At 42.8% G+C, this 24959-nt stretch overlaps 2 protein-coding genes across 2 annotated transcripts in view; one reads left to right on the top strand and one right to left on the bottom strand.

Annotated features, from left to right (window-relative positions):
* Positions 1-21310, bottom strand: part of LOC122668647 (magnesium transporter MRS2-F-like) — a 40269-nt gene extending 18959 nt beyond the window's left edge. The window contains exons 1-2 of the mRNA XM_043865186.1: positions 20660-21310; positions 12919-13047 (exon numbers count right to left, since the gene is read on the bottom strand). Coding sequence (XP_043721121.1) covers positions 12919-13047; positions 20660-21274 — 744 coding nt within the window. The 5' untranslated portion in view covers positions 21275-21310. The remainder of the gene's footprint in view (positions 1-12918; positions 13048-20659) is intronic.
* A 2020-nt stretch (positions 21311-23330) lies between these two features.
* On the top strand, positions 23331-23837 carry LOC122668646. Its single transcript, XM_043865185.1, has one exon. It carries the CDS (start codon positions 23331-23333, stop codon positions 23835-23837), a length of 507 nt encoding a protein of 168 aa, XP_043721120.1.
* The last annotated feature ends 1122 nt before the right edge of the window (positions 23838-24959 follow it).

Here is a 24959-nt window from a genome sequence, read left to right as displayed (position 1 = left end):
GTGGGGCCCCCAAGTAGGTGATTGGGAGAGACCTCTTGGCGAACCCAGTCACCACCCCAACCATATGGGCTCTAGCCATAGAGACCTTGTCTCCCAAAACAAAGCAGCTTTTTTGCCTACTGACCAACTGCCCCGAAAAGCCTTCATATCTGCTAATAAACCCCATTACTTGTTTAAGCGAGCTCTTTAGACCCCTGGTGAAAATAATGGTGTCATAAGCAAACAGGAAATGTGAGATCCCAGGACACCCTCTCGGGAGCCTGTAGTAAGGCGCATGCCCCTTCCTCAAACAGGCTTTGATGCCCCTGCTCATCACCTCCTCAGCCAATATAAAAAGGGCAGGAGATAAGGGATCCCCCTACTTGACCCCCCTGGTAGCCTTGCAAAAACCCGACTGGCTGCCTCCCAACACTATAGAAAACCAACAGTTCTCCACAGTCTTTCTGATTAAGGCGATCCAGGCCTCACTAAAACCAAATCTGGAGAGGACTAGCTAAAGGAACTTCCATTCTAATCGGTCGTAGGCTTTCGCCATATCTAGCCTTAGGATCACATTACCCCCTCGAGCCTTCCTGTTCAAGTCTTGAGCAACCTCCTTGACAATGGAGATATTATCATGGATACACCTGCCCTGCACAAAAGCACCCTGCTCCTCTGCCACTAAGGAAGGGAGTAGCCCTGCCAGCCTGGAAACAAAAATCTTGGCAATAATCTTATAAGAAATATTGCAAAGGTTAATGGGGCGAAGATCAGCCATTACCTCGGGGTTGTCCTTCTTGGGAATAAGTACCAGGTTGGCCAAGGTGAAGCTTCTAGGGAGAGTCCCACCCTCGAAGAAATCCACTACTGTAGCCCATACATCATGGCACACCACCTCCCAGCAAGCCGTAAAAAAAAATACCCAGAAAAACCATCTGGGCCCGGTGCACTATCACTCGATAAGGAGAAAACAGCCCCCTTCACCTCCTCCAGCAAGGTTAGTAATAGAAGAGCAGAATTCTCAGCCTCAGTCACAACCTTGGGGATCAGTGCCAGTAATTCCTCATCAACCAAACAGCCCTGGGAAGCAAAGATTCTGGAGAAGTGCCGCACCGCCTCAGCCTGCATCCCCTCAGGATCAGAGATCCACGCACCATCCCCCCCTTTTATTCTATTCACACAGGCCTGCCTTCTCCTGATATTAACCATGGAATGAAAAAACCTCATGTTGCGATCCCCCTCCTTTAACCAAGTTACTCTGGACTTTTGCTTCCACAAAATTTCCTCCTGAAGCAACACCCCCTACACGACTTTCCTAGCCTCCACAAGAGTTTCCCTGGCCTCATCACTGGCACGCAGATCAAAGTCTGCCTCTGCCCTACTAACTGAGTCCTCAGTATCCCTAACCTTCTGATGCACATTGCTAAAAACCTTCTTGTTCCACTTACGGAGTGCACCGCAAAGTCCTTTGAGCTTTAAGAACAAAACAAAAAAGGGGCGAGCCAACCGCCGGTTCCCATTGACCCTTTACAAAGTCGAGGAAACCTGGATGCAACAACCACATATGCTGAAATTTAAAGGCTGAAAACCCACGGTTGTAGGCAACAGAAAAAGGGAGCCAAATGGATGCATGATCAGAGCACGTCCAGTTAAGGTGGGTAACCTCACACCTGGGAAAGGCTCCAATCCATTCAACGTTCACAAAAAAAAGATCCAGCCTGGCCAGGATCCTTCCTGCTCCTATCTGATTTTTCGACCAAGTAAAGATATTGCCAGCATAGCCTGCATCGATTAGACCAGCACTACTCACAAAACTCCTAAACTCCTCTAGAGACATTGAACAGGCAGGCCTGCCTCCTGCTTTTTCCAAGGGGGACACAACAGCGTTAAAATCACCTCCCACTAACCATGGGAAAGAGTTTGACTTGGAAAAGAGTTCAAGCCTCTCCTACACCTCCCTCCGCTCCACCACCGTGCAAAGCCTATGAACAAAGGTAATAACAAAAGTTACTGCATTGGCATCCACACACTCCAGCGTAACAAACTAGTGGTGTTCCTCCACCACTCTACCCTGCAACGAAGCCTTCCAAAACACCCAAATCCTCTCCAACGTGTGCATCGACTCCCAACCAATCCGTCGCATAACCATCGCGCCTTCAAAACTTGCGCTTTAGGCTCCGCAATAGCAACAATGTCAACCTTATGCAGGCTTAATAAAGTTTTCAGCCGCCTAGTGGTAGGCTTATTCCCAATACCCCGTGCATTCCAAAATAAGCAACTCATTTGGAACCATTTCGAGTTGAATCCAACGATCTCATCGATCTCATAACACACCGAAGGGAAACCTCTTTGACTGGCCGCCCCCGCTTAGACTTTTTAATTTTCTTTCTCTTGTACACCTGGGCAGCACTGAGGAACACATACCGAGGGGGCAGCCGCTTCCCAGCTCGAGCGCCTGCTGGCACCGAAACAATATTTTCCTCACCTGACTTGTCAAAAGATTTGCAAATCTAACCTGCAATGGAAGCATTAAACAACTTAAAGCTCTCCAACAATGCCTCGCGGCTTAAAGCAGGAGTGGCAGCCCGACTTGATACATTGAAGTCATCTTTAGCCCTCATGGGCCCATCTCTGTCTTAAAAAAAAGGCATGGAAATTTCGCCGAAGGACTGCGAACAGTCTTCCACCAGAGCACAGCCAACGTCACCCTCAAAGCCTTCTTCCTCAATCGTCTCCGTCTCCACACCACCGGGCGCTAACACCGTGCCTTCATCGACCACTTCCGTCTCAACAACTAGACCCTCATTCCTCACGCAAGGAATTTTGCCTCTTCCAAAGGCTGAGGAGACACCTCGCCACCAGGTCTGACCAGCGCAGCACAAGTTCCCTCATCTCGAGCAACACCCTCAAACCGGCCATTAGTAACCAAAGCATTCCCGGAACCACCATCGCAGGGGCCCTTCCCAGCAACCCGCACACTACGAGGACCCACAGCTTGCTGCGCAATAGGCTTCCAACGTCCAACCCTTCTCGCCAACACCTGTGGAGTTGCAGGTTGTCTTTGTCCAAGCGCACCGCCGTTCCCCCCAGCACCACCATGCAAGGACCCCACTCCCCTAGGGATGAAAACTCCATCACAGTTCCTGACTCCAGCCTCAACACCCTCACCCACAACACCTGGACCGGCGTTACCTTGAGCATCACTCACATCAGCAGGAACTGGAATCACACCAGCACCTTTCCCCCTTTGCGGTTCTTTACAAGCCTCCAAAGAATGACCAATCTTCGAGCAGGACTCACAATAGGGGGGAAGTCCCTCGTAGACAACCTTTTGATGAAAACCTTGTGAACCACAGCCTATCCACACCTTCGACGAAAGCACAGTTCTTAGATCCACCTCAACGCAAAAGCTTGTCTCAATAGTGCGAGTGCAATTGGCCGTTGCACCATCCACTTTCAAGAATCTTCCTATCGTCCCAGCGATAGACACCAGAAAGTTTCCTTGATAGAAATTGCCAGGCAGCCCTGGCAAGGAGACCCAAACTGGTGCAAAAGGGGATTCCCACCCCGAGACGAACTCAGAGGTCCATTTCATGAATCGTAAAAGGTAGCCCTGGACGTGAGCTTGCTCTTTCAACCAAACCTTCACATAATCTACCGGAGCAGAGAAACGAAGGAGAACATGTCTCGGGTCCAAAGATGAAACGACAACATCCCCTTGCAAGAACAAAGTCTTCAGAAGGTATTCCTTGATCAAGAACAGAGACGGCCTACCATAGCTGCACTTGGCAATCAACGCAGTCGAGAAAGCCTTCTCCGACAACACCACTTCTTCCTTGGTGAAGAACACGGCTGGTTCTCCAAAAAAAGATGAAGGCTTCTTCACTTCTACTGCAACAGGTGGAGTGACCAGAGACCTGGACACCATGGCAGCGAAAGAGGCCGACGAGACCCGACCAGCTTCAACCCTAGACGTGGATCAGGGGGAGGGCGCTCCTCCCGAGAAGGAGGAACAGCCATGACCTAAACCCATGTGAAAAGAAAACTTACCGTGCGCCACCAGAGCTAATCGTGCGCACCCCCAAAGCTACAAATCAATTTGCTTCCAGCTTCTTCAGTCATCTGCAGGCCCCATCTCTTCATTATTAATGCAATCATTAGACATGGCATGCCATGTGACACTTGACCCTATGAGCTGGTAAGAAAAGCATTGCAAGAAGCAGCGACCAGTCATATGCATAATTGTCAAAGCGACTAGGCAACCCAAGGCATTGGAGAGGGGTCTAGGTGACAAGGTGCCAGCCTAGGAGTCTCCTAGGCACCCTAGGCTTTCAATATATGAATATATGTAATATAGCAATAATATTTTTATATAATTATGCTTATATGCAATATAGAAGCCATATCAATGCAATATTATATAATTATGCTATTAACGACCTAATATGAGGATATAATATTAATATATTAATAAAAAAACAAAGCAATAAATATAAATCAATATAAACTCATGAAATGTCAATAAGGTGTGTTGTCGCCTTGGACCCAAGAAAAAGTCTGGACGCCTAGGTGGTGGCCTTGGCAACACCTTGACAACTATGGTCACATGCACCTACTGAATTTACCAAAAAAACAAAAAAAATGCACATACTGACAGGTTGTATCCCACACAAAATTGCAACCTCAATGCAAAAACCACACAAGTAGGAAAATGGAAAAGCTTTCTGTCTGGCAGCACAAGAAGGTGGGCCTTGAAGGACACTCAGTTGATACAATGTTGTGCTAACAATATGGTCCTAAGTCTGCTGATAGTGTTCATCATTCATGAACAAAAGGGGAAGTACAAACAGACCTGTTGGGAGACAATTAACCTCCCTGGTGCATGAAAGCTTCTGGGAAATGTTCCAACTGGAAGCTCTGAAAAGCTCTCTTCTAATTATATCAGCAACCTCCCTACTAATCCTTTTAAAAATCTCCTTTGGGAGTGGAAAAGCAGGTTTTCACAAGTTTTGATATTTAACTGAATAACAGGTTCTGTTTGCAGAGCAGATTTGCCCAGTCCTGTGTTATCAGTTGGAACAGAGCGCCACCCAGGAACAACATGCCCCAGTGACTCAGCTACCTTCATGTACAATCAAGAACTTGAGTAAATAACATATTCAAAAATGCGAAGGTCGCAGTGAGAAGAGAGAACTCATGGTTTTGCCTAAGTCCTGTCCTTTGAGCTCTTCCCTCCTCTGTCGGCTTCTCCGGCAGGTCTGACCTGCAGCCTCCTTCTGCTCTCCTCTCTGCTTCTTTCTCTGTTGGATGGAATGTCATCTTCTCCTCCTTAGCCTCCCCCTGTCAGCCCTGCGCCTTCCCCTATTAGCCTTTCGCCTTCCCAATCGGTCCCCTAGAACTCTCTGTTTGTGGCTAACTCTGCTCCTCTGTCTGATGGCCTCCCTCTTCATTTTGTTCCCCCCACCATTGTTGGTTCTTCTAAAGAAGCTTCTTGCCTTGCAGACATCCTGGAATCTGAAGCCCAGCTTTGGGAAAATTGCCTAGTGGGAAATTTTCTTGGGGGTAATTTACACATACCACCCCTGAGGTTTAACGAAAGTATGATTTTACCCCCCAGTTTTGGAAAATTCTGCGTACCCCCCTGAGGTTTACAAATGTTAACAAATAAACCCATTCCGTCAGTTCATGACTAACAGTGTTAAAATCAAGGGGTAAAGTTACAAAAATACCCCTTCAAGAAAAAACAAAAAAAAAAAAAACCTGCAACTCATCTTCCCCAAATCGATTGGGGAAGATGAGTTGCAGGTATCTTTTTTAAAGAAACCAAACCATTTGTCAATTTTCTGCCTGAATTTTTTTTTTGGTAAAATAATCTAAAGAATGGCGAGTTCACTTAACACAGCAAGCCACCAAACTCATGGCTTTAATTTGTAAATTGTCATTTTTTTATATACCGATATCAGTCAAATGGATGAAGCTGAGGATCCGAGGAATGGAAAGTGAAGAGAACCGAGAAAATGAGAGAGGTGAGATGGAAAGTGAGGCGAGAGAGGACTAGCGTTCATGGCCCTGATGGCACGGGACGGCAAAGAACAGAGATGAGGGAAAGTTATTAGAGAAGATGAGTTGCAGGTTTGGGAATTCCAATCTCAGTCGCAAGGTACCCCTTTCGGATGGCCTTCTGATCCTTCTTCCCATGGTGATGATGCGAGAACTGCATCTGAAAGATCAAGAGCTGTTTGTCTCCGCTACCCATCTCCCTCTCTCACTCAACAACCAAGAATACAATCGAAAAAAAACAAAAAACAAAGAAAAAAAAACCCTACTTGCTTTTTGGGTTTTCTTTTGTTGGGTCTCTTGAATCATTTAATATTACAAGAAGTGATGCATGGAGAAAGGTCATGGATCAGAAGCAGACATTGATAGATTGAAGAGGTTAAGAGACGAGTCTCTCCAAGATCTGGGAACGTTGGTCATGTTCTGTAAGTCTCAAAGATCAAACCGCACATACGAGATAACGAATTAAACAATATGGAGCCAAAAGCCTGCCCTGAGCTGATTATCATTCTGACCCTTGCAAAGACGATACTCAAAAACCCTAAAATTTAATCCTGCTAGATGGGAAGCGCGGATCGGAAGGAGGAATTTCTAAGGGTAAAGTAAGAAAATGTAAGAAAATAGAGGACAAGAGTCTACCTTGGAGTTCGGGGAGAGATTGGCCGTGGCAGAAGAGGCGAATCATAGAATCTGACTCGACGACCGATCGGAGGAACTTGAGAATGCTGCGAAGGCCACGGACTCTAAGGAACAAGAACTCGGCTCTAGCATCTCTCAAACTGGTGCGGAGGGCGAGGGTGACCTCCCTATAGATTGTAGAGTCGCCGCTTGTGGAGCGAATTCGCTAAGTCTGCAACGGCCGGTGTAGAAGATTATGAAGACTAAGATTGCGACTGAGATTGAGATTCCAAATTTAGACCCTCACTCCACAGTTATGCGGCTTCTGGGATGGTTACAAATCTGATGGCTTGCTGTTACCCTAAAACTCCATCTCTCTGAGGATTGAGAGAAACCTAAATCAAATGGAAGAGGGAAAGGAAGGAGTGAATTAGGATTGGTTTCCATGGTGTTCCCTGCAAGGATACCTACAACTCATCTTCGAAGATGAGTTGCAGGTTTTTTTTTTTTGGTTTTTGCAAGGTCAATTTCGTCAGTCCACGTCATATTTTTAACACTGTTAGTCATGAACTGACGGAATGGGTTTATTTGTTAATGGTTGTAAACCTCAGGGGGGGTACGCAGAATTTTCCAAAACTGGGGGGTAAAATCATACTTTCGTTAAACCTCAGCGGTGGTATGTGTAAATTATGCTTTTCTTGGTTCTCGGCCACCCTTCTACCTGGTTAAGCAATCTCTCTCCAAGCAATGGCATCCTCAGGGTTCTCTGGACACGTTCTTGCTGGACAATGGGTTCTTCATCTTCAAATTCTCCTCCTCCTTGGATAAGAATCGAGCTCTAGAAGGTGGCCCTTGGCTGGTGGGGAAGAAGCCAGTCTTCTTGCGCCAATGGCATCGCCAACTCCAGCTCCGGCGATTGGACCTCTCCTCCATACCTCTTTGGATTTCCCTCCCTGGCCTGCCTCTTCACTATTGGAGCACCAAAGGGCTTAGTACCATTGGCTCTGTTCTTGGAAAGCCATTGTTTACTGATGTGAGAACCAGGCGCAAGGATCGCCTAGCCTATACGAGACTATGTGTTGATGTCTCTGCGCATGAAGACTTGCCTTCCTTTATCAAAGTAAACGAAGGTGACGCTTACTCCTTCGAACAAGAAGTTCATTATGATTGGAAACCTCCACAGTGTTTGGTGTGTAAAGTTTTTGGTCATGAATCACATCTTTGTTCCCTTTTGATCAAGACAGCCGATGCTCTAGTTCTTCCTGTTGGTGATGTTGCTGCTCCTTCCCGTGAAGCTGAGCCAGTTCTCCTTGCTAAGCCTGCTACTCGATCCCCTTCTCGTGGCAGAACGAGAACCAGATTCCGGTACCGGAACAAACGATGGTCGGAGAAGAGCTCTACTACTGCCTCCCAGGTCCTGTCGCAGTCCTCTCTGCCAACCTGGAACGACGAGCAGAATCGCTTCAGTATTTTGTCGCCTTCTGAAGATGCTGAGATCCCCACTTGCCCCCGAAAAAATCCAATTTGATGTTTGTCCTAGAAGCAGACCGCGCATGTCTAAAAAAGCCTTGGAGGATGCTTCCATTCTGGGCTCTGGATTGCTTGTCACTGCTCCCAACTCTATGGCGACGACGACTCCTGTGTTGGAAACCCTTTTGCCCTCTGATGGTTGCGTCTTAGAGCCTGAGCCGACTGCTACAGCGCCTTTTAACCCCCTGGTCAGCCCTGCCCCTGTTGATGTTTCTTTGGTGGGCCCCTCGCTGCTTGGTCAGCCATTTAGTCCTAACTCAATTTTTTCAGACATTCCTGCCTCTGGGTCGCACTCCCTCCCACCTACCTCTTCTCCCTCTTTACCCGTTGCTTATTCTGGGTCGGGCATTTCCAAATCTCTTAACCCGATCGTGGCTCATCCTCTTAACCCGTCTGAGAACCCGTCTTCTTCACCCGTTTCTCTTCGTTCTTCTTCCAATCGGGTTCCTCGCAAAGTTCTTCCTGGTCTCTCCTCCGTGGCTGCTTCCCCTCTCGGAAGTTCTTATTGACGCTGTCATCACAGTGTTACCAGGTCCAAATCTGTCCTAGCTCGCCTTGATGAGTCTTCGCTGCCTCTTCTCCCTTCCCCCTAATGATGCAAGGCCTCATCTGGAATACTCTAGGCCTGAATTTTGCCTCGAAACACGCAGCAGTTCGCTCTCGCATTCGCTCCTCTCGCTCCTGCTTTTGCTGCCTTTTGGAAACTCACATTAAAGAGCCAAACTCCTCAAAAATCCAAAGCCCCATCGCCCCTGGCTGGGCTTTTCTCTCCAATTACTCTCATCACCCAAATGGCCGCATCTGCGTTCTGTGGGATCCAAAAATCATCTGCGTCACCTCCTTATCTGTTTCCTCCCAATTCTTGCACCTTTCTATCTCTGATTGCTTGGGCCATTTTTCTTGCTTCTTCTCTGTGGTTTATGCCTCAAATTGTCCTTCTCAGAGATCCTCCTTATGGACTGACCTTTCCTCTATTGCTAGCCATGTCGGTTCTCAGCCTTGGGGCTTAGCAGGGGATTTTAATGTCATCAGGTACTGCTCTGAAAAACAGGGGGGCGATAATTTGGACTTGGAAGCTGTAGCTGCTTTCAATGATTGTATTGAGGGCATTGGTGTAAATGATCTTAGATGGTCGGGGTTCCCCTTTACTTGGAGCAACAAAAGAGCTGGGTCTAATAGGATTGTCTGTAAGCTTGACCGAGTGTTGGTCAATGAAGATTGGTTAGCTAGCTTCCCTTCATCCCATGCCACCTTTGACAACCCGGATATCTCAGATCATTCCCCCATTTCCCTTTCTATCCAACTCTTCACCTCTTTTGGCCCTAAACCTTTCAAGTTCTTTGACAAGTGGACCTCCCACCCAACTTTTTTACCTCTAATCAAAGAAGCTTGGGATAAGCTAGTCCATGCTTTTTCCTCCCCTCTCATTGTTGTTTCAAGGAAGCTCAAAAATGTCAAAGCCGCTCTCAAGGATTGGAATCTCAATACTTTTAGTAATATTTCCCTTCAGGTTGCGGAGTGTAAAGACAGGCTTGTCTCCATTCAGTCTCGGCTTCAGTTAGATATCCTAAATTGCCAGCTTGTTGAAGAAGAAAAGGATGTGTCTTTGGAGCTCTCCTCCCTCCTGGCTCGGGAAGAAAGTTTTCTCAAGCAAAAATCTAGAATCAAATGGTTGGATCTGGGTGATTCAAATACAGCCTATTTCCATCGCTCTATCAAAGCTTGAGTGAATGCAAACTCCATTACTCAGCTCTCCTGCCCGAATAGTTCCATGGCCGACACTGTGAAGGATATTAAAGATTTGGCAGTGCAGTATTTTGAAGGTATTTTTGGTGGTTCTCAAGGAGTTTCTGGTTGTCTGCCGAGCCCTCTGCTCAACAAGTTCATTTCTCCTGATTAGTTTGACTTTCTGTGCTCCATTCCAAAAGAAGATGAGATTGTAGCTGCTATCCATTCCCTCAAGGTGAATGGTGCTCCAGGGCCAGATGGCTTCGGTATGGGCTTCTTTTTAGCTTCTTGGGACATCATAAAAAAGGACCTTATCTCTGCCATTGAGAGGTTCTTCTTCAACCCTAGTCAGATCAAAGATGTTAACCACACTTTCCTCTGTCTCCTCCCCAAAGGAAGGAGCATCTGCTATGAATGACTTCAGGCCCATTGCCCTCTGCAACCTTCTTTATAAGTTCATTGCAAAGATCCTGGCTCGAAGACTTAAGAGTGTGGTAGATCTTGTTGTCAGCAACAACTAATCGATCTTCATCCCGGGTAGGAATATTTCTGATAATATTCTCCTTTGCAATGACATTGTCAGAGGTTTTGACAGGAAAAATCATGCCCTTGCCATTCTCCTAAAGATTGACATTCACAAGGCCTTTGATTCACTGAGATGGGATGTCATCACTCAAGTTATGACCAAAATGGGGTTTCTTTTGCCCTATGTTAACCGGATTAGCTCCTGCATCTCTTCTCCAAAGTTCTCAGTTTTGGTCAATGGCAGCCCGGCAGGTTATTTTGAAGCTACTGTGGGGATTCGGCAAGGCTACCCTCTTTCTCCTTACTGGTTCACTTTGGCAATGGAAGTTCTCTCCAGGAAAATCCAAATTAGTACTGATCAGCAGCTCATCTCTCCTATGCCCAAGTGTAAAGCTCTCAAGCTTACTCATTTGGCTTTTGCTGACGACTTGATGATCTTCTCCAAGGCTACAATTAGTTCGCTTGAAGCTATTATGTCCTGTCTCTAGCACTTCCGTGAGCTCTCAGGTCTTTGTATCAACCCCTCAAAGTCTTTGCTTTCTTTGCTGGGGTTTCTGAGCTGGACAAAATGGCTTTTCTTGACAAGTTTGGCTTTCTTGAGGGCCAGTTTCTTGTCAAGTATTTGGGGCTCCCCTTGATCCCTGTAAGGCTTTCTGCTCACCATTGCACCCCAATGCTGGACCTCATCAGGAAAAGACTTCAATTATAGAAAGGCAAGCTTCTCTCTTATGCAGGCAGGTTGGTTCTCATTAGATCAATCTTGGAGGCTTCTTACATCTACTGGTCTGGCATTTTTGGTTTGCCCCAATCAACTATCAAATCTTTGGAATCCCTCTTAGCTTCTTTCCTTTAGAAGGGCAATGATTCCTCCAGATTTCTCCACCCGCTTAGTTGGGCTGCAGTGTGTCTTCCCAAGATGGAAGGTGGGTTAGGCATCAGGAGAATCAAAGATGTCAACTCTGTGGGTATTATCAAGCTTATCTGGAAGATTGTCTCTAAGAAGAAAAGCATCTGGGTTAATTGGATATATTCAGGCCTTCTCCGTCAAGATTCTATTTGGACTGCCTCAGTCACTTCTGATGCCTCTAGGGTCTGGCGCAAAATTCTTGCTAGCCGGCAGCTTGCTCTTCAGGCTATTCGAACTCAGATTGGTAATGGGCTTTCCTCCTATCTTTGGTTGGACCACTGGCATCCGAAAGGAATTCTGCTTCACTTGGTTAACCCCAGGGCTATTTATGCCTCTGGTCTTCATAGGCTTTCCTTGGTTGTTGATATCATGGATCACAATGGCTGGGCCCCTCCCCTCTCCTCCACATCTCTAAACCTTGTTTGGAATGATCTCCCCTCCATTCCTAGAAGGCCGGTGTCTAGAGGAGATCTTGTTACTTGGTCCTCTTCCAACTGTAGCTCCTTCTCCTCCAAAGCAGCTTGGAATCTCATTCGTATACATGGCTCTGTGGTTCCTTGGAGGAAGCTTCTTTGGTTCAAGCATCACATTCCTCGGCACTGCTTCACAGCCTGGCGAGTCTTCACCAATTGCCTCCCATCGTAGGATTTTCTTCGCAGCTGCCAGATCTCTGTTCCTTCTGCTTGCTGCCTCTGCTGGAACAATATTGAAGACCTAAATCATCTCTTCTTTGAATGCCCAACGTCTGCTGCCATTTGGAAGGGCATTCTCAACAAATGCTGGCCTGGCCCAAGAAGAATTTTGCCCTTCTCTAGAGAGTGGATTTGGATCGATATGACTTTGGGCGGCTCTTCTATTTGTGACTTAGTCGGCAAGATGGCTTTCTGTGCAGCCCTTAATCATACTTGGACGGAGCGCAATATCAGGAAATGGACCTCCAATTCTCGATCTTACCGTATGATTTGGGATTCCATTTCCTTTGAAATTAAAGCAAAGTTATTGCTACCTCCCCCCTCCTTTTGTATAGAATCCCCAAGGAATAGGCTTATTGTTGATTCCTGGGGTCTCTCTAATGTTACTTTTGTTGCTACTACCCCTTAGCCATTGCTTTGGCTGGCGGTTTCTCTTTTCTCTTCCCTTCTCCCTTCAGGGCTCTTTGTTTCTTTCTCTCTTTTGGTAATATATTTTTTATTCACCCAAAAAAAAAAAAACATCTGCTAACTGAATTTTTCTTAACATCCAAGCCTCCTAGGTCCCTTCCCTCTCTATTGAGCTATCCCTTCTTAACTTCCAAATACTCATCTCTTCTAATACGATGAGCCTGGCGCAGCCAATAAATGTTACCCTAGCTGCAGTATTTGCCAACATTCTTAATAAAAAAATTCTGTAGAACATAAGGCTTCATATTTCATGATATCATCTTAAAAGAAGGCATATAATGATAACGTAATTTTTTAAGTGCAGTAAAGAAACCATTCACAGAAATTCAAAACGAATATGCAAATAGTTTACAACCAAATTATCTAAGATGCATGATACATTGATTTCTGATCAGAAGAGGATATCATCTGCACCTTCTGAACACGCCCAAATAATGCAACTAGACGACTCTTTATATGTCTAGCTCGTTGGAGATTATGTGTGCTCGTTTTAGAGGTCAATTCATCTAAAGCTGGATATGCCTCCTGCTCCAATGTGGAGGTCTGTTATAATAAATAAAGAAACAAGCAGTTTAGTATAAAAGACATTTTCACCAGATAAATACAGATAAAAAACCTTTATAAAAAAAAAAAGACATAAAAATACCCAAAGATAATAAAGAGCCCTCAAGCAAGCATATAAAAAATTAGTACCCAAATAGGCTAAATCTGAGATATAACCCTAGAAAATTCATTGATGAAGAAAACTTACAACCAAACATGAAACTTACTAGGATATCTGTACAAAATCATATCAGAACACAGGTGAAGGATGAGCACTTCAGTCATGATAAATCGTAGCAACTATTTCTCAATTTTAAAGATCTGGCATTCACTTCTGCCTCTTATATGGAACTCTCTTACTTCCAGAAAATGAAGGCAGTGCTTTTTGATAATCCTCCTCCCTAAGATGAATCCAGACTGATAGAATAAAACCAAGAATAACCAATATCTAACTTACACGAGGAGAAGAGGAGAGAACAAGGAAAAGAAAAGGGAGAAAAGAGCCAACCAATTTGTTAGTAGAACCGAGAATGAGAGAATTAGAGAATGGCTGGAATCATTTCATTGATAGGTAAGTCCTCTATTTATAATAGAGGGAAAAATACAAAGGGGACAGAAATACTCCTAACTAGCTGACTCTATAAGAGCAGCAGTCTATACCTAATGAATAACAATTAAACTACCCCAAAAGGACCAGAATACCCCCACGGTATTCTGGATTACATATTCCAACACTCCCCCTCAAGCTGGATTGTACATATACTAAAGCTCTGGCTTGAACTAATAAAAAAAAATAAAAAATGCTAACACTCCAACATTCTAACACTCCCCCTCAAGCTGGCGCATATAAGGCACTAATGCCCAACTTGAGCAAAATGGGAAGAAACAGAGTTGCAATAGAGTCCAGCATGACAGATGAATGAAACTCCCAAATAAACCTTCAAGAACTTGAAATAATTGATCTTCAAAACCTAGACAAACATGATCAGCAAACCGAGACTGGAATTTCTTCCAAAAAAGGCAGCTTTCAACAATCTTCAATAGCCATCCAGTGATGAATCTCAAATTGTAATAGTGACATAAAATCTTGAAGTTAAATAACTAGGGTAGCAAGCAACGGAAACAAACTGAATCAAGCAACAAAAAAAAAACTGTATTAACCCAACTGAAAGTCCTCAAATAGGCAACAACCAAATGTCTTCAATACTCTTCAATACTTCAACATCCCCCTTACAGCAAGTTCAACCCAATAACTAATGGTACCCAATGGCAATGATGGTGGAAAAAAACTGATCTTCTATGTTTTGCACAAAAGTTCCTGCAAATTCTGCTTCTGTAATGTCTGCAAGTGTATTGTACATAATCTCCCCCTCACGTGTAGTAGTACATGTGAACATAACAGAGATGATGTAAGAGATAATGACAAAAGTATAATGTTCTAGAATTTTCCAAAGGTGCTATGGGAATGGAAAAGGAAGGAATGGCAAATTATAGTATACCATAAATTTCCAAAGTGGTTATGGGTAAATGCCAAAGGTATGGTAAGGGATATGGGTAATTGAAGAAGCAGTGGGATAAAGAGTCATGGAGAAAAAAAACAATGCACCATATCAATTTTCAACCTTCTTCAATCGATCAAACAAACTTCTTAGATGGAAACTCCTGCAGGGGAGAAACACCAAACTCCAATTTGCATATCTGATTTGAAGCAAGGAAAGGCTCCAATCTTCAAGGCTTGATCAATCTTCAAACAAGGAAGAACCAGTGTGCAAAACTCCAATCTATAAACTCCCATATGCTGAATAGAACTGATGAAGATATCTGTAAAAAAGCTTCACACAACTGAACAGATTCGCAGTCGCAACCAATAACCATGGAACAACTGTTGTAATCCCAAATAGAAACTGATGTCCAAGGTAGTAGATTCGATTCTTCAATAAGGTGAAAAAACTTCGATCTCCAATATTAGGCAGAAACAGTCTCAAGAACAGGGCAGCAGTAGTCCTTATGAAGGCAGCATTAACATGTAACCAGTCATGCTTACAGAAGCCAATCAACAGAACCAGCACGAGATGAATTAAAGCTCAATAGAACCAACAAGTAGAAGACAATAACTCAGCAAATCCAATAGGAATTGATGCAGCCAGCCACATAGGAACCAGAAACAATATAGGTTGATAGTTGGATTGATGAAACCTGAATTTTTCAAAAATACTCAAAGAATGAAGCTAATATTTGGGTCGAATACTCCTCTGATGTTGATAAAACTCCCTTCAAAAAATCAGCAAGATAGGACATCCCTAACCCTAAGATCGATTAGAGTCAGGGTTTTGTAAAAATACCCGGAAAGTTGAGATTGATTGTAGGGAAGAGGGTTTCAAACTTGATGATGACTTGTCAAAGATTGATGATGTCTTATAATAGATGTTATCCTCAGCTGCTTGAATGGATCTCCAATACGAACAACCAATCTCTTGTTGTGATTGAGACTTGATCTTCAAGAGGGAGAAACACCAACGAATTGCAGAAAAAATAGGGCAGAAGCTATTGCAGGGAAAAAAACTTCTTCAAGCCATTAATTGTTTTAGTATATTGACTCTCTTGATGGTAAAAACACCTCCAAAAAACAACAGCAACAATTATCCCTAACCCAAAAATCGATATGTGTCAGGGTTTTGGAAAACCCTGAAAAGTAGAGATCGATTGTAGTAGGGGTCTTCAAACACTTGGAAAGAGGCTAATATTGAGATCGAGTGGTCCTTATAGTAGTGGAGAATCACCCCTCAAAAATCAGCAGCAACTGAAAAGAGGAACCCTAAAATAGATTGGAGTCAGGGTTTTGAAAAACCCTGAAAAGTTGAGATCGATTGGGTGAATCAAGGCTGGAAAAGAAAGGAGAGGGGAGTAGATGGAAGAAGGTAGATAGGTGCTGGGAATAGCTGCATAGGAAGCTCCAACAATGGAGGATCAGCCTTCATGAGTGAGAGGAATCTGATCTTCAACAATTTCTGGAAAGTTCCAATATCACAGGTATGGTTCTGGCAGTATTGATTAGAATTTAGGTTATAAAAAAAGGTAGATTGGAAGGAGGGCAGCAACTAAATCATAGGATTACCTCATTAGTGCTGCCCTCTTAGAAAGATGAGAACCAAAAAACCAAAAGAAGGAGAAGCTGAGACTCTGAGAGAGAGAGAGAAAGGAGGGAGAAAGTGAAACGATGGTGAGTGGGGTGTTCTGTAACCCTAGATCAGATTAGGAGGCTCTGATACCATGTTAGCAGAACCGAGAATGAGAGAATTAGAGAATGGCTAGAACCATTTCATTGATAGGTAAGCCCTCTATTTATAATAGAAGGAAAAATACAAAGGGGACAGAAATACCCCTAACTAGCTGACTCTATAAGAGCAATAGTCTATACCTAATGAATAACAATTAAACTACCCCAAAAGGACCAAAATAGCCCCACGGTATTCTGGATTACATATTCCAACACTCCGCCCTCAAGCTGGATTATACATATACTAAAAGAAGCTCCAGCTTGAACTAATAAGAAAAAATAAAAAATGCTAACACTCCAACATTCTAACACAATTTGTAAAAGAGAAGTACCCTAATCAGCTGCCAAGAAATTCCAGTTACTACAGAATTTTGGGTGTTTTCCTGTATATTTATGAATAGATTACTACTGTATTAGAGGTCAAGACATGATATTTAATAGATCCCACCCTGTCCAAAATAACATGATCATATGAGAATCTAATTTTAATTCTTCATGGACACTAGGTTAGATCTTGCATCCAACGCTTCAAGTTTCAGCAAGAGATTTTTCTTGATATCAAATTTTAAACAATACAAATCATTTTGGGAGTATTGTTTCTGTTACAAGGATTAAATGTACAATACACGAGAGTCCATCACTCATCCTCGTGTAACACTTGACTTTTGAGCTAATCTTATATAATGAGTTAAACCAAACCAATAGCAAAAAATATTGAAAAAGAAAGATAATGATCAAGTATTGTTAGTTATCCCCCTCCCCCCCCCCCCCCCCAGATTTAAAAAGTCGAATCAGAATTGGCCAATTACGATCCAAGACAGATCCTAACTGAATTGGTAAGGGTTCTCCCAATTGGATCAGAATCGGCCAGGACAGATCCAGATCCCAATTCCGGGTTTTAAACCCTCCCACCACCACCACCCCCCCCCCACCCCCAGGCCAACCTAATTCATTATCTAATGACTCATAGAGAATAGTCCATATAGAATGGATACACAAAAAAGGACTTTATTGGGATTGAAAAAACTGAATAAGTAAGTTGACCACATAACAAATCCATGGGCATGTTTAACACTTAAGTGTTTCTTAATCGAATCATACGCTTCTTTTGTAAGGCATTACACTTTGTATGATGTGTTCAACTCTGTTTTAAATTGACAGAATATTTATCACTACGCACATTATATAGCCTGAATAAATAGGTCCATCAATTTTGTGTGTATATCAAATGATAACTGGGGGCATGGATTTATCCATTGAAAGTGGTATTGATATAAGAACAGATAAAACCAGGGGTTCCAGAGTTGCGTTTTATACGACAATAAAACTGCAATTTCCAAAACTTGCTGTGTCAGAAACTTTTTTCAAATTCATTTAAAAGGCTTGGCTACACTGCCTTCGAGGCAAATTTTAACTCATTAAAACATATGGAAATTAGTTGCATTATAATTAGATGTTTCTTATGCATTGTTATAACTCTAGACAACCATTTAGTTATGCAGGTCATATGTACATATCTGTACTGTACATGCTATGTATGTAGCAGTAGCCAGTAAGTCAATTAAGAGCATGTAGTCCGTGGTTGCTATGTGCTTTCTTTTTCTAGAGATAAATTTTGATTTATTGAACATAGAAAGCTTAAATTAAACGCTCTAAATGAGGAGATACAAGCAGCAATGTCCCTAACAATATGATACAAAGAACATAACACCCTTCGTCCCCCCCTAAAAAAAATAAAATAATAAAATTAAAAAAAAAAAACCTTTCGGAAAGGACTACATCCACCAAGGACAAAAGGACCCTTTTAACTAACTGATCTGCTCTCTCTATTGATGACCCCTGGATTCATTCAGTACATTGTTTCTAGGTTGAACTGTTTGTTCAATAGAATCTGACGAATGGTCGTTATGTAGCTTTTAAGTTCATGCTTCTTTCCCCCCCCCCCCCCCAATTTTATTTCTTACTAAATGAAATTTTAGTAAGGCAGAAAAAAATGGATTAACTTTGTAATACCAATAGCAAAAAAACACACTCCAAGTCCAATAATCTTCCCACAAGATCTTCAAAATTTTGAATCAATCGAAGTTTGTGGACAACTAGTCAAATAGCTTTTGCCTATGAGTTGTTGACTAGTTGATGACTATGTATTGCCCAGGAGAAAAATATTAATAACCATTAAATAAATATGAGCATACATTATGACTCTCCCCAGACCCCGCAGTGGTGGGAGCCTCGTGCACTTGGTTACGCCCTTTATATATTTCAATAAAAATATTACAATCAGGCAAAAACTAATACAGCACTTCTAAATCATTTTCTTTAATCCAATATGACCTTTTACTCCTTACTCCACATACATATGCATTAAAGAAAAAAATATATCAAAAGAATAAAATATAAATATTGGCCAATACTACCTCAACCCAAAAGTATGCAAGATAATCCACCAAGTTGGTTGATTAACACTTGGTACTGTCTACACTTAGTTGAACCATTGACTTTGGTTGATGACTTGCCGACATGCTTGATGGGTACCTAGGTCTGTAAGTATATGTACAAAAATGGATATCTGGTTGATTAGCCATTAGCCATTATGATGCAGGTCCAAACACAAGAAAGAAGAAGAAATAGTCCTAAGGGACTGATTGTTGGAGCCTTAGATTTTATTTCAATAATTTCTGTACTTTGTTTTTTTTTTTTTTTTTTTTTTTTGAGCTCTTAAATTGAAAGGTACAACCAATGGTCCAATTTAAGTGACTCTTTTCTATTGGCTAGTTTTGTTTTATTCCTATTGTCTCTTAGAGCATCTTTTAAGTAATTGTTTTAAAACTATGTTTTGTCCCCCCTCCACGATTTTAAGAGGGCTGGACTTGTTTTTGTAATAGGAATGGCCTTTGGCCCTTTTGATTATAAATAATATAATTCGTGGGAGACTCCCCCACCATTCTATGTTTAAAAAAAATTCATTTTCAGCTCTGCTGCTTGCTGCCACTGTGCTGCTGTTTCTGCTCCTCTGTGAGTGCTTGCATCCTTGTGGGATTATCAAGGTGGATAGGGTAGGTGGATCCCCTATGACTCCTTGCATCGTGAAGATCGGGAGGACCTTCTCTGGATTGTTAGTTGCTGCCATTGAAGTTCTTCCATTACAAGTAAGCTATTTACTGAATTCTGCAAATAACCCTTCTCCTTCTCACCCTCTAGCCTAGACCTCCATTCCCCAATTGATCCCTTAAACCCTAGCTCCATCTACTATCCATAAACCCTAATTCCCCTTCATCTCTGTGAAACCTAACAACCCCTAAATTCTGTCCAGCCATATTCAACCATCCAAATCTCACCAAACTTCAACCGAATCATCCCCTCCACACCAGTAACACTCGACCAGCACCCCCTGACCTAATTCCCCCTCTAAACCCTAGATCTCATCATCCCCCTTATTCTTAAAACCCAAAACCCTAATTTTCTAAAATTCAAATCTTCACTTAAACCCTACAAATCCTACCCCATTAAACTCTTATAGACCTGCCTAGCTTTACCCAATAAACCCCTACTTCATTATCCAAAACCTAACCCTAGTTTTGACCTCAAACTCTCAATTCTGCCCAATCGGCGAGCACCTTTGTGAGGGTCTGATCTACCTGGCTCCTAGTAGATCTCCTACCTATCTAGGACTACATTACATTAGCCAACACCACAATATAGAACCAGGGCAAACCCAAGAGCATAGAGAATAAGCAATCATTCAATGTAATATGTTTACTACTCAAGGGACTAAGATGTGACACAATCTCTCCAAATAAGCGATTGGAAATTATTTGAAAAGACTATGGGCAGGTTGTATCCAGGGTTTCAACTGTAAAATTGAAAACAAACTAACAATCTCACCTACTTGTAGTTACATCAATGCCCCTCAAATTCCTATCTAATTCTTTAAAGCCTAGATAAAACCTACCCCACATCTGTTCTTAATCGCAACACATAATCTTTTAACTACCCAAAATTCTTATCTAATTCTTTAGAGCCTAGATAAAACCTACCCCACTTCTGTTCTTAATTGCAACACATAATCTTTTAATTATCCAATACCGATAAAACTTAAAGACACAACAAAACTTAGTTACATATAAAAAAATAAAAATAAAAAAACCAAAGAATATATTTAAAAGAAGAAAAAACAAAGAACACGAACTCCACACACGTATATAAATAATTCCAATACTTTGAATAAAAAATTATGAATATTTAAACATTAAAAGAAACTGCTCAATATAGAACCAATTTAAGTAAATAATCAGCTCAATCAGATAGAACTTAGTACAAAGGCTCCGTACAAACCTCAGCTTCAAGGCTCCCGCAAACAGACTCAAAGCAAACTTCAATAACCCGGAACTCGAAAGGCAACAACTTAGGCGAACCTTTAATTTGCACATCCCCACAAGCCATGGGACTCCTAGTTCCATTCGTTTCAAGCATCTCTACCTCAGGGCTCTCAGAAGTGGATCTTCGAAACCGTTGAGAAGACTGATGAGAAGCATGAAACTGTGGCGATCCCGATTCCTCTGTCGCCCTTCCCGTCGCTTCATTCAGATTGGAGACGCGGCATTCAAGATCTCGGACAAAAGGTGCAACCCAAGGATCCTTGGAATTAGGAACCCAAACCTCAGTTGCAGTTATAATCGCCTTGATATGCTCAAGATTCACAACTATCGCCCTCTCTCGACCAAGAATCGTCGAGGGATACGAAAGCCCAGGATCAAGAATCCTTAGATCACGAGCTGGAAGCCCAGTTCTGCGCATGATCAACTGCTTCCCAACCTCTTCAAGATGTGAATTTCCAGATACAGAGACGACGAGCCATGCCCTGATTCCGGGACCTTTTCGCCTCTGCTGCGGTGGCGGAGGTGGTGGTGGCACCGGTGGTGCAGTAGCTATAGGGTGTTGAGGAGACATTGTTCGGATTAATCTTTACGGTTTGGGGGATTGAAACATAGTTCGGATTGATCTCCACACTAGTTAATATGAAAGGGAAAGTGAAAAGCATTAAGAGAGGCATCTGTGAATCTTGGTACTTGGATGTCTAGAATCAACTTTTTCTTTTCTTTTTCTGTTTTTTTTCTGTGTTTTTTGGGTGGCGGGCGGGAAATGAAAAGTCCTCTTTCGCGTTGAGTTTGATGCCAGCGGCGCAAAGGTTTAAAACTTTGCAGAAAAACTGTAGAAGTGAAAGTGATCTTGACCAAACTCTCCTGTTACTATTAAGCAAATTCGCAACTTGGAAAACCAAGATTGGTCCATGAGGTGGCGGGGACCACTGCATTTTTTTTTCGGAATTGGAAACCCCCTATTAGGAATTGGAAACCTTTAAGAGGAAGAGGGGGAGGGGGAGGGGGAGGGGAACAGGGGGATGGGGATAGAGATAGGCCCTAAGGTGGTTTGAACTTATGACCACTTATTTGAGGAGTTGGTCTTTTGCCAACTGAGCTGACCCCTTGGGGTGGACCACTCTATTTAATTAGGGTCATTTTGTTGTTTGTCGTTTGTCAACTGAGCTAACCCCTAGGGTTCATTTTGCTGCTACAGTTGTACGAATGTTCCTGCTACAAAGCTGGCAGTCAAGGAAATGGAATAATTCACTTCCTGGTGCATAAATATCCTCCTAGGTTTTTGTATTTTGTAAATACCCTTTAAGATCCTATTTCTTTAGCTGTCAGTGTTGTAGTAGGAACATTCTTGCTGCAAGTGCAGCAACAAAATTTGGATTTGGGCCCTCTGTAGCTTGACATGGTGTGTAGCGCATCATTCGACAGCCCGTAGTGCTCAAGCACGTAGCCCAACACACTAGCAGGGTGTTGGGCTGCATGCCCAAGCACTGTGGGCCGTTGGATATGCGCTACACACCATGTCGCATTACAGAGGAGCCCACCACACAAAATTTTTTCTCATTTTGTCTCCTACCCCCCAAAATTTTCTCTGATTTGGATCCTCTCCAGCACTGGGTGCTGAGGAGTGAGACTGTGAGAGTGTCCTCTCTAGTTACGTGTGCTGGAGAGTATCCAAGGCCTTCTCTCATATGCTCTCCCAATTACTCTCTCTTTCCAATCATTTACCATTTTTTATTCAAAATCTATCAATTTTGTTGTCTATTTATTTTTTATTAATTCTTATTATTTTTATTTTTATTCAAACTTTCATTCTTTTCTTCTTGTTCGTACAATCTAAACCACTTTCATTACCAATCACATACGGACAACCCATATTGTATCGATATCGATATGATACCATACACGATATATCTCTATGACAATTATGTCATATCACGGATCGTAGGATCATGCTATTCTGCGATATGGCACGATCCAATAGTGATATGGTGTGATCCATGGTATAACGTAATCATCATAGCCATATGGCGCAATTCTAATGTTGATATCAATTTTTTGCCGATCATTGCAATATCATAGGCGATATATCGCTACGATGATCAAGCCATATCATGAGCTTTTACCAATATCGAAATGATCTGGGTCGGTCTCATATTGAATCAATAATGAGTCAATATCAAATCGGTATTGAAAGTGGATTCGATTGCATGAAGAGGAAGAAAATAATACTTGGCAAAAAAATCAATATCAATAGAAGAAATTGTGCCATATCTCTATGATGATCACATCATATTGTAGGATTGTGCTATATTGCGATCCCGCGATATGGCGTGATCATCATAGCGATACATCGTGTATGATATCATATCGCTATGATATGGTCGGTCTCTTACTGGATCGGTATTGAAAGTGGTTTCCATTGTACTTAAGATGAAGAAAAGAACGGAAGATTGAAAATAATAATCTTACCATATGAGTTTTCATACCTACCCCATGACTAGGATAATTGATCCTGTAACATATTCTTAGGAATAGATTAGGTTCTTTCCATCTTTGTTGGGTTTATCCTTAACATGGTATTAGCCTAACTGATTATGGTTTTTCATTTTTTTCATTTTTTTTTCATCATGCCTGGAGATGATTCATCTTCAACCTCCACGGCCATACTTGCCACACCCACCGCGGCCATACCCGCTCATTCTCCATACTTCTTACACTCATCGGATCAGCCCGGCACTCCTCTCATCGCTCCCATCCTTGATGGTGACAATTTTCCGACCTGGCATCATGCTATGGTCATGGCGCTGGAGGCTAAGAACAAACTGCAGTTCCTCGATGGTTCTTTGCCTAAACCTGCTTCTGACTCTCCTGATCTCCCGCAATGGACTCGCTGCAATAGCATGGTGAGATCTTGGATTGTTCACTCCATTGTTCCTAATATTGCTCACAGCATACTATGGATCGACTCGGCTCGTGATGCCTGGCTCGATCTTCATGATCGATTTTCCCAACATAATGCACCCCGGATTTTTGAAATCCGCAGGTCCATCTCCACTTTGAATCAGGGTCTTGACTCCATTTCTGCATATTATACCAACATGAAGAGTCTTCGTGATGAGCTTTCCTCATACTGAGCCATGCCCACTTGCACTTGTGGCACTGCCGCCACTCTCCAGAGCCATATCGAGACTGATTCCTTAATGGATTTTTTGCAAGGACTCCATGAATCATACTCCGCTGTTCGCAGCCAAATATTACTTATGGATCCATTGCCTACCATTGCCAAGGCATATTCTCTTTTATTGCAAGAAGAACGCCAACGGTCGATCCATTCCCTCCCATCTTCTCAAGTGGAACACGCCGCCATGGCTACAGGTTATTCTAAGGGCTCCACTACACGTTCCAATAGGCCTGCTTATCACTGTGATTTTTGCGGCAAGGATGGTCATTTCGAGGCACGGTGTTTTAAAAAGCATGGCTACCCTGACAACCGCAATGGCCGCCCCACTCCTAAGACCACCACCACCACCGCACCCCGTGGTCCTGCACGACCATCATCTTTGATTGCCGTGGCCTCTAGCTCTTCTGCACCGACCTTGTCTGCTGCCCAGATTGAACAGCTATTGGCTCTCCTACATGTTGGTAATCCTCATCCTCTCGCAAATCTTGCAAGTAACATTTGTCTAGCATCCTCTTTTGGTTCTAATCCTTGGATAATTGATTCTGGCACAACAGATCATATATCCTCTGACTTATCATTTTTTTCAAGTGTTTCTAATCCTATTTCTCCATTACCCATTACCTTACCCAATGGTACCCAAACACCTGTTGTCCATATTGGTACTGTTATTTTAACTCCCAATTTAACTCTTGAAAATGTTCTCTATGTTCCTACTTTTCGATTCAATTTACTTTCGATTCCTAAAATTACTTCTACCATTTCTTGTGAAGTTAATTTTTCTTCCACTTCTTGTGCTTTTCAGGACCCTCGATTGAAGAGGATTTTTGCGATGGATAAACGACATGGCGATCTCTACTACTTGGATGCCCCTCCATGCCCGATTGTTGCAGCATCTGGATCCTCAAATGATTTATGGCATTGCCGCCTAGGTCACCTGGGTTCCTCTGTTCTCCCTTCTTTAAAACTTTTAGATCCGGATATTTTTTTTAATAATAATAAGCAATGCCCCTGTGCTATTTGTCCTCTTGCTAAGCAGCATCGCCTGCCATTTCCAAATAGCTCTATTTCTACCACT

Source organism: Telopea speciosissima, chromosome 7 (genome assembly GCF_018873765.1).
Source record: "Telopea speciosissima isolate NSW1024214 ecotype Mountain lineage chromosome 7, Tspe_v1, whole genome shotgun sequence".
Classification (NCBI taxonomy): domain Eukaryota; kingdom Viridiplantae; phylum Streptophyta; class Magnoliopsida; order Proteales; family Proteaceae; genus Telopea; species Telopea speciosissima.
The sequence above is the reverse complement of the archived record's forward strand: the minus strand, read 5'-3'. Positions and strand labels throughout refer to the sequence as shown.

Excerpts from the sequence above, each read along its gene's own strand:
- LOC122668646 (XM_043865185.1), top strand. The coding sequence starts at position 23,331 with ATGCCTGGAGATGATTCATCTTCAACCTCCACGGCCATACTTGCCACA.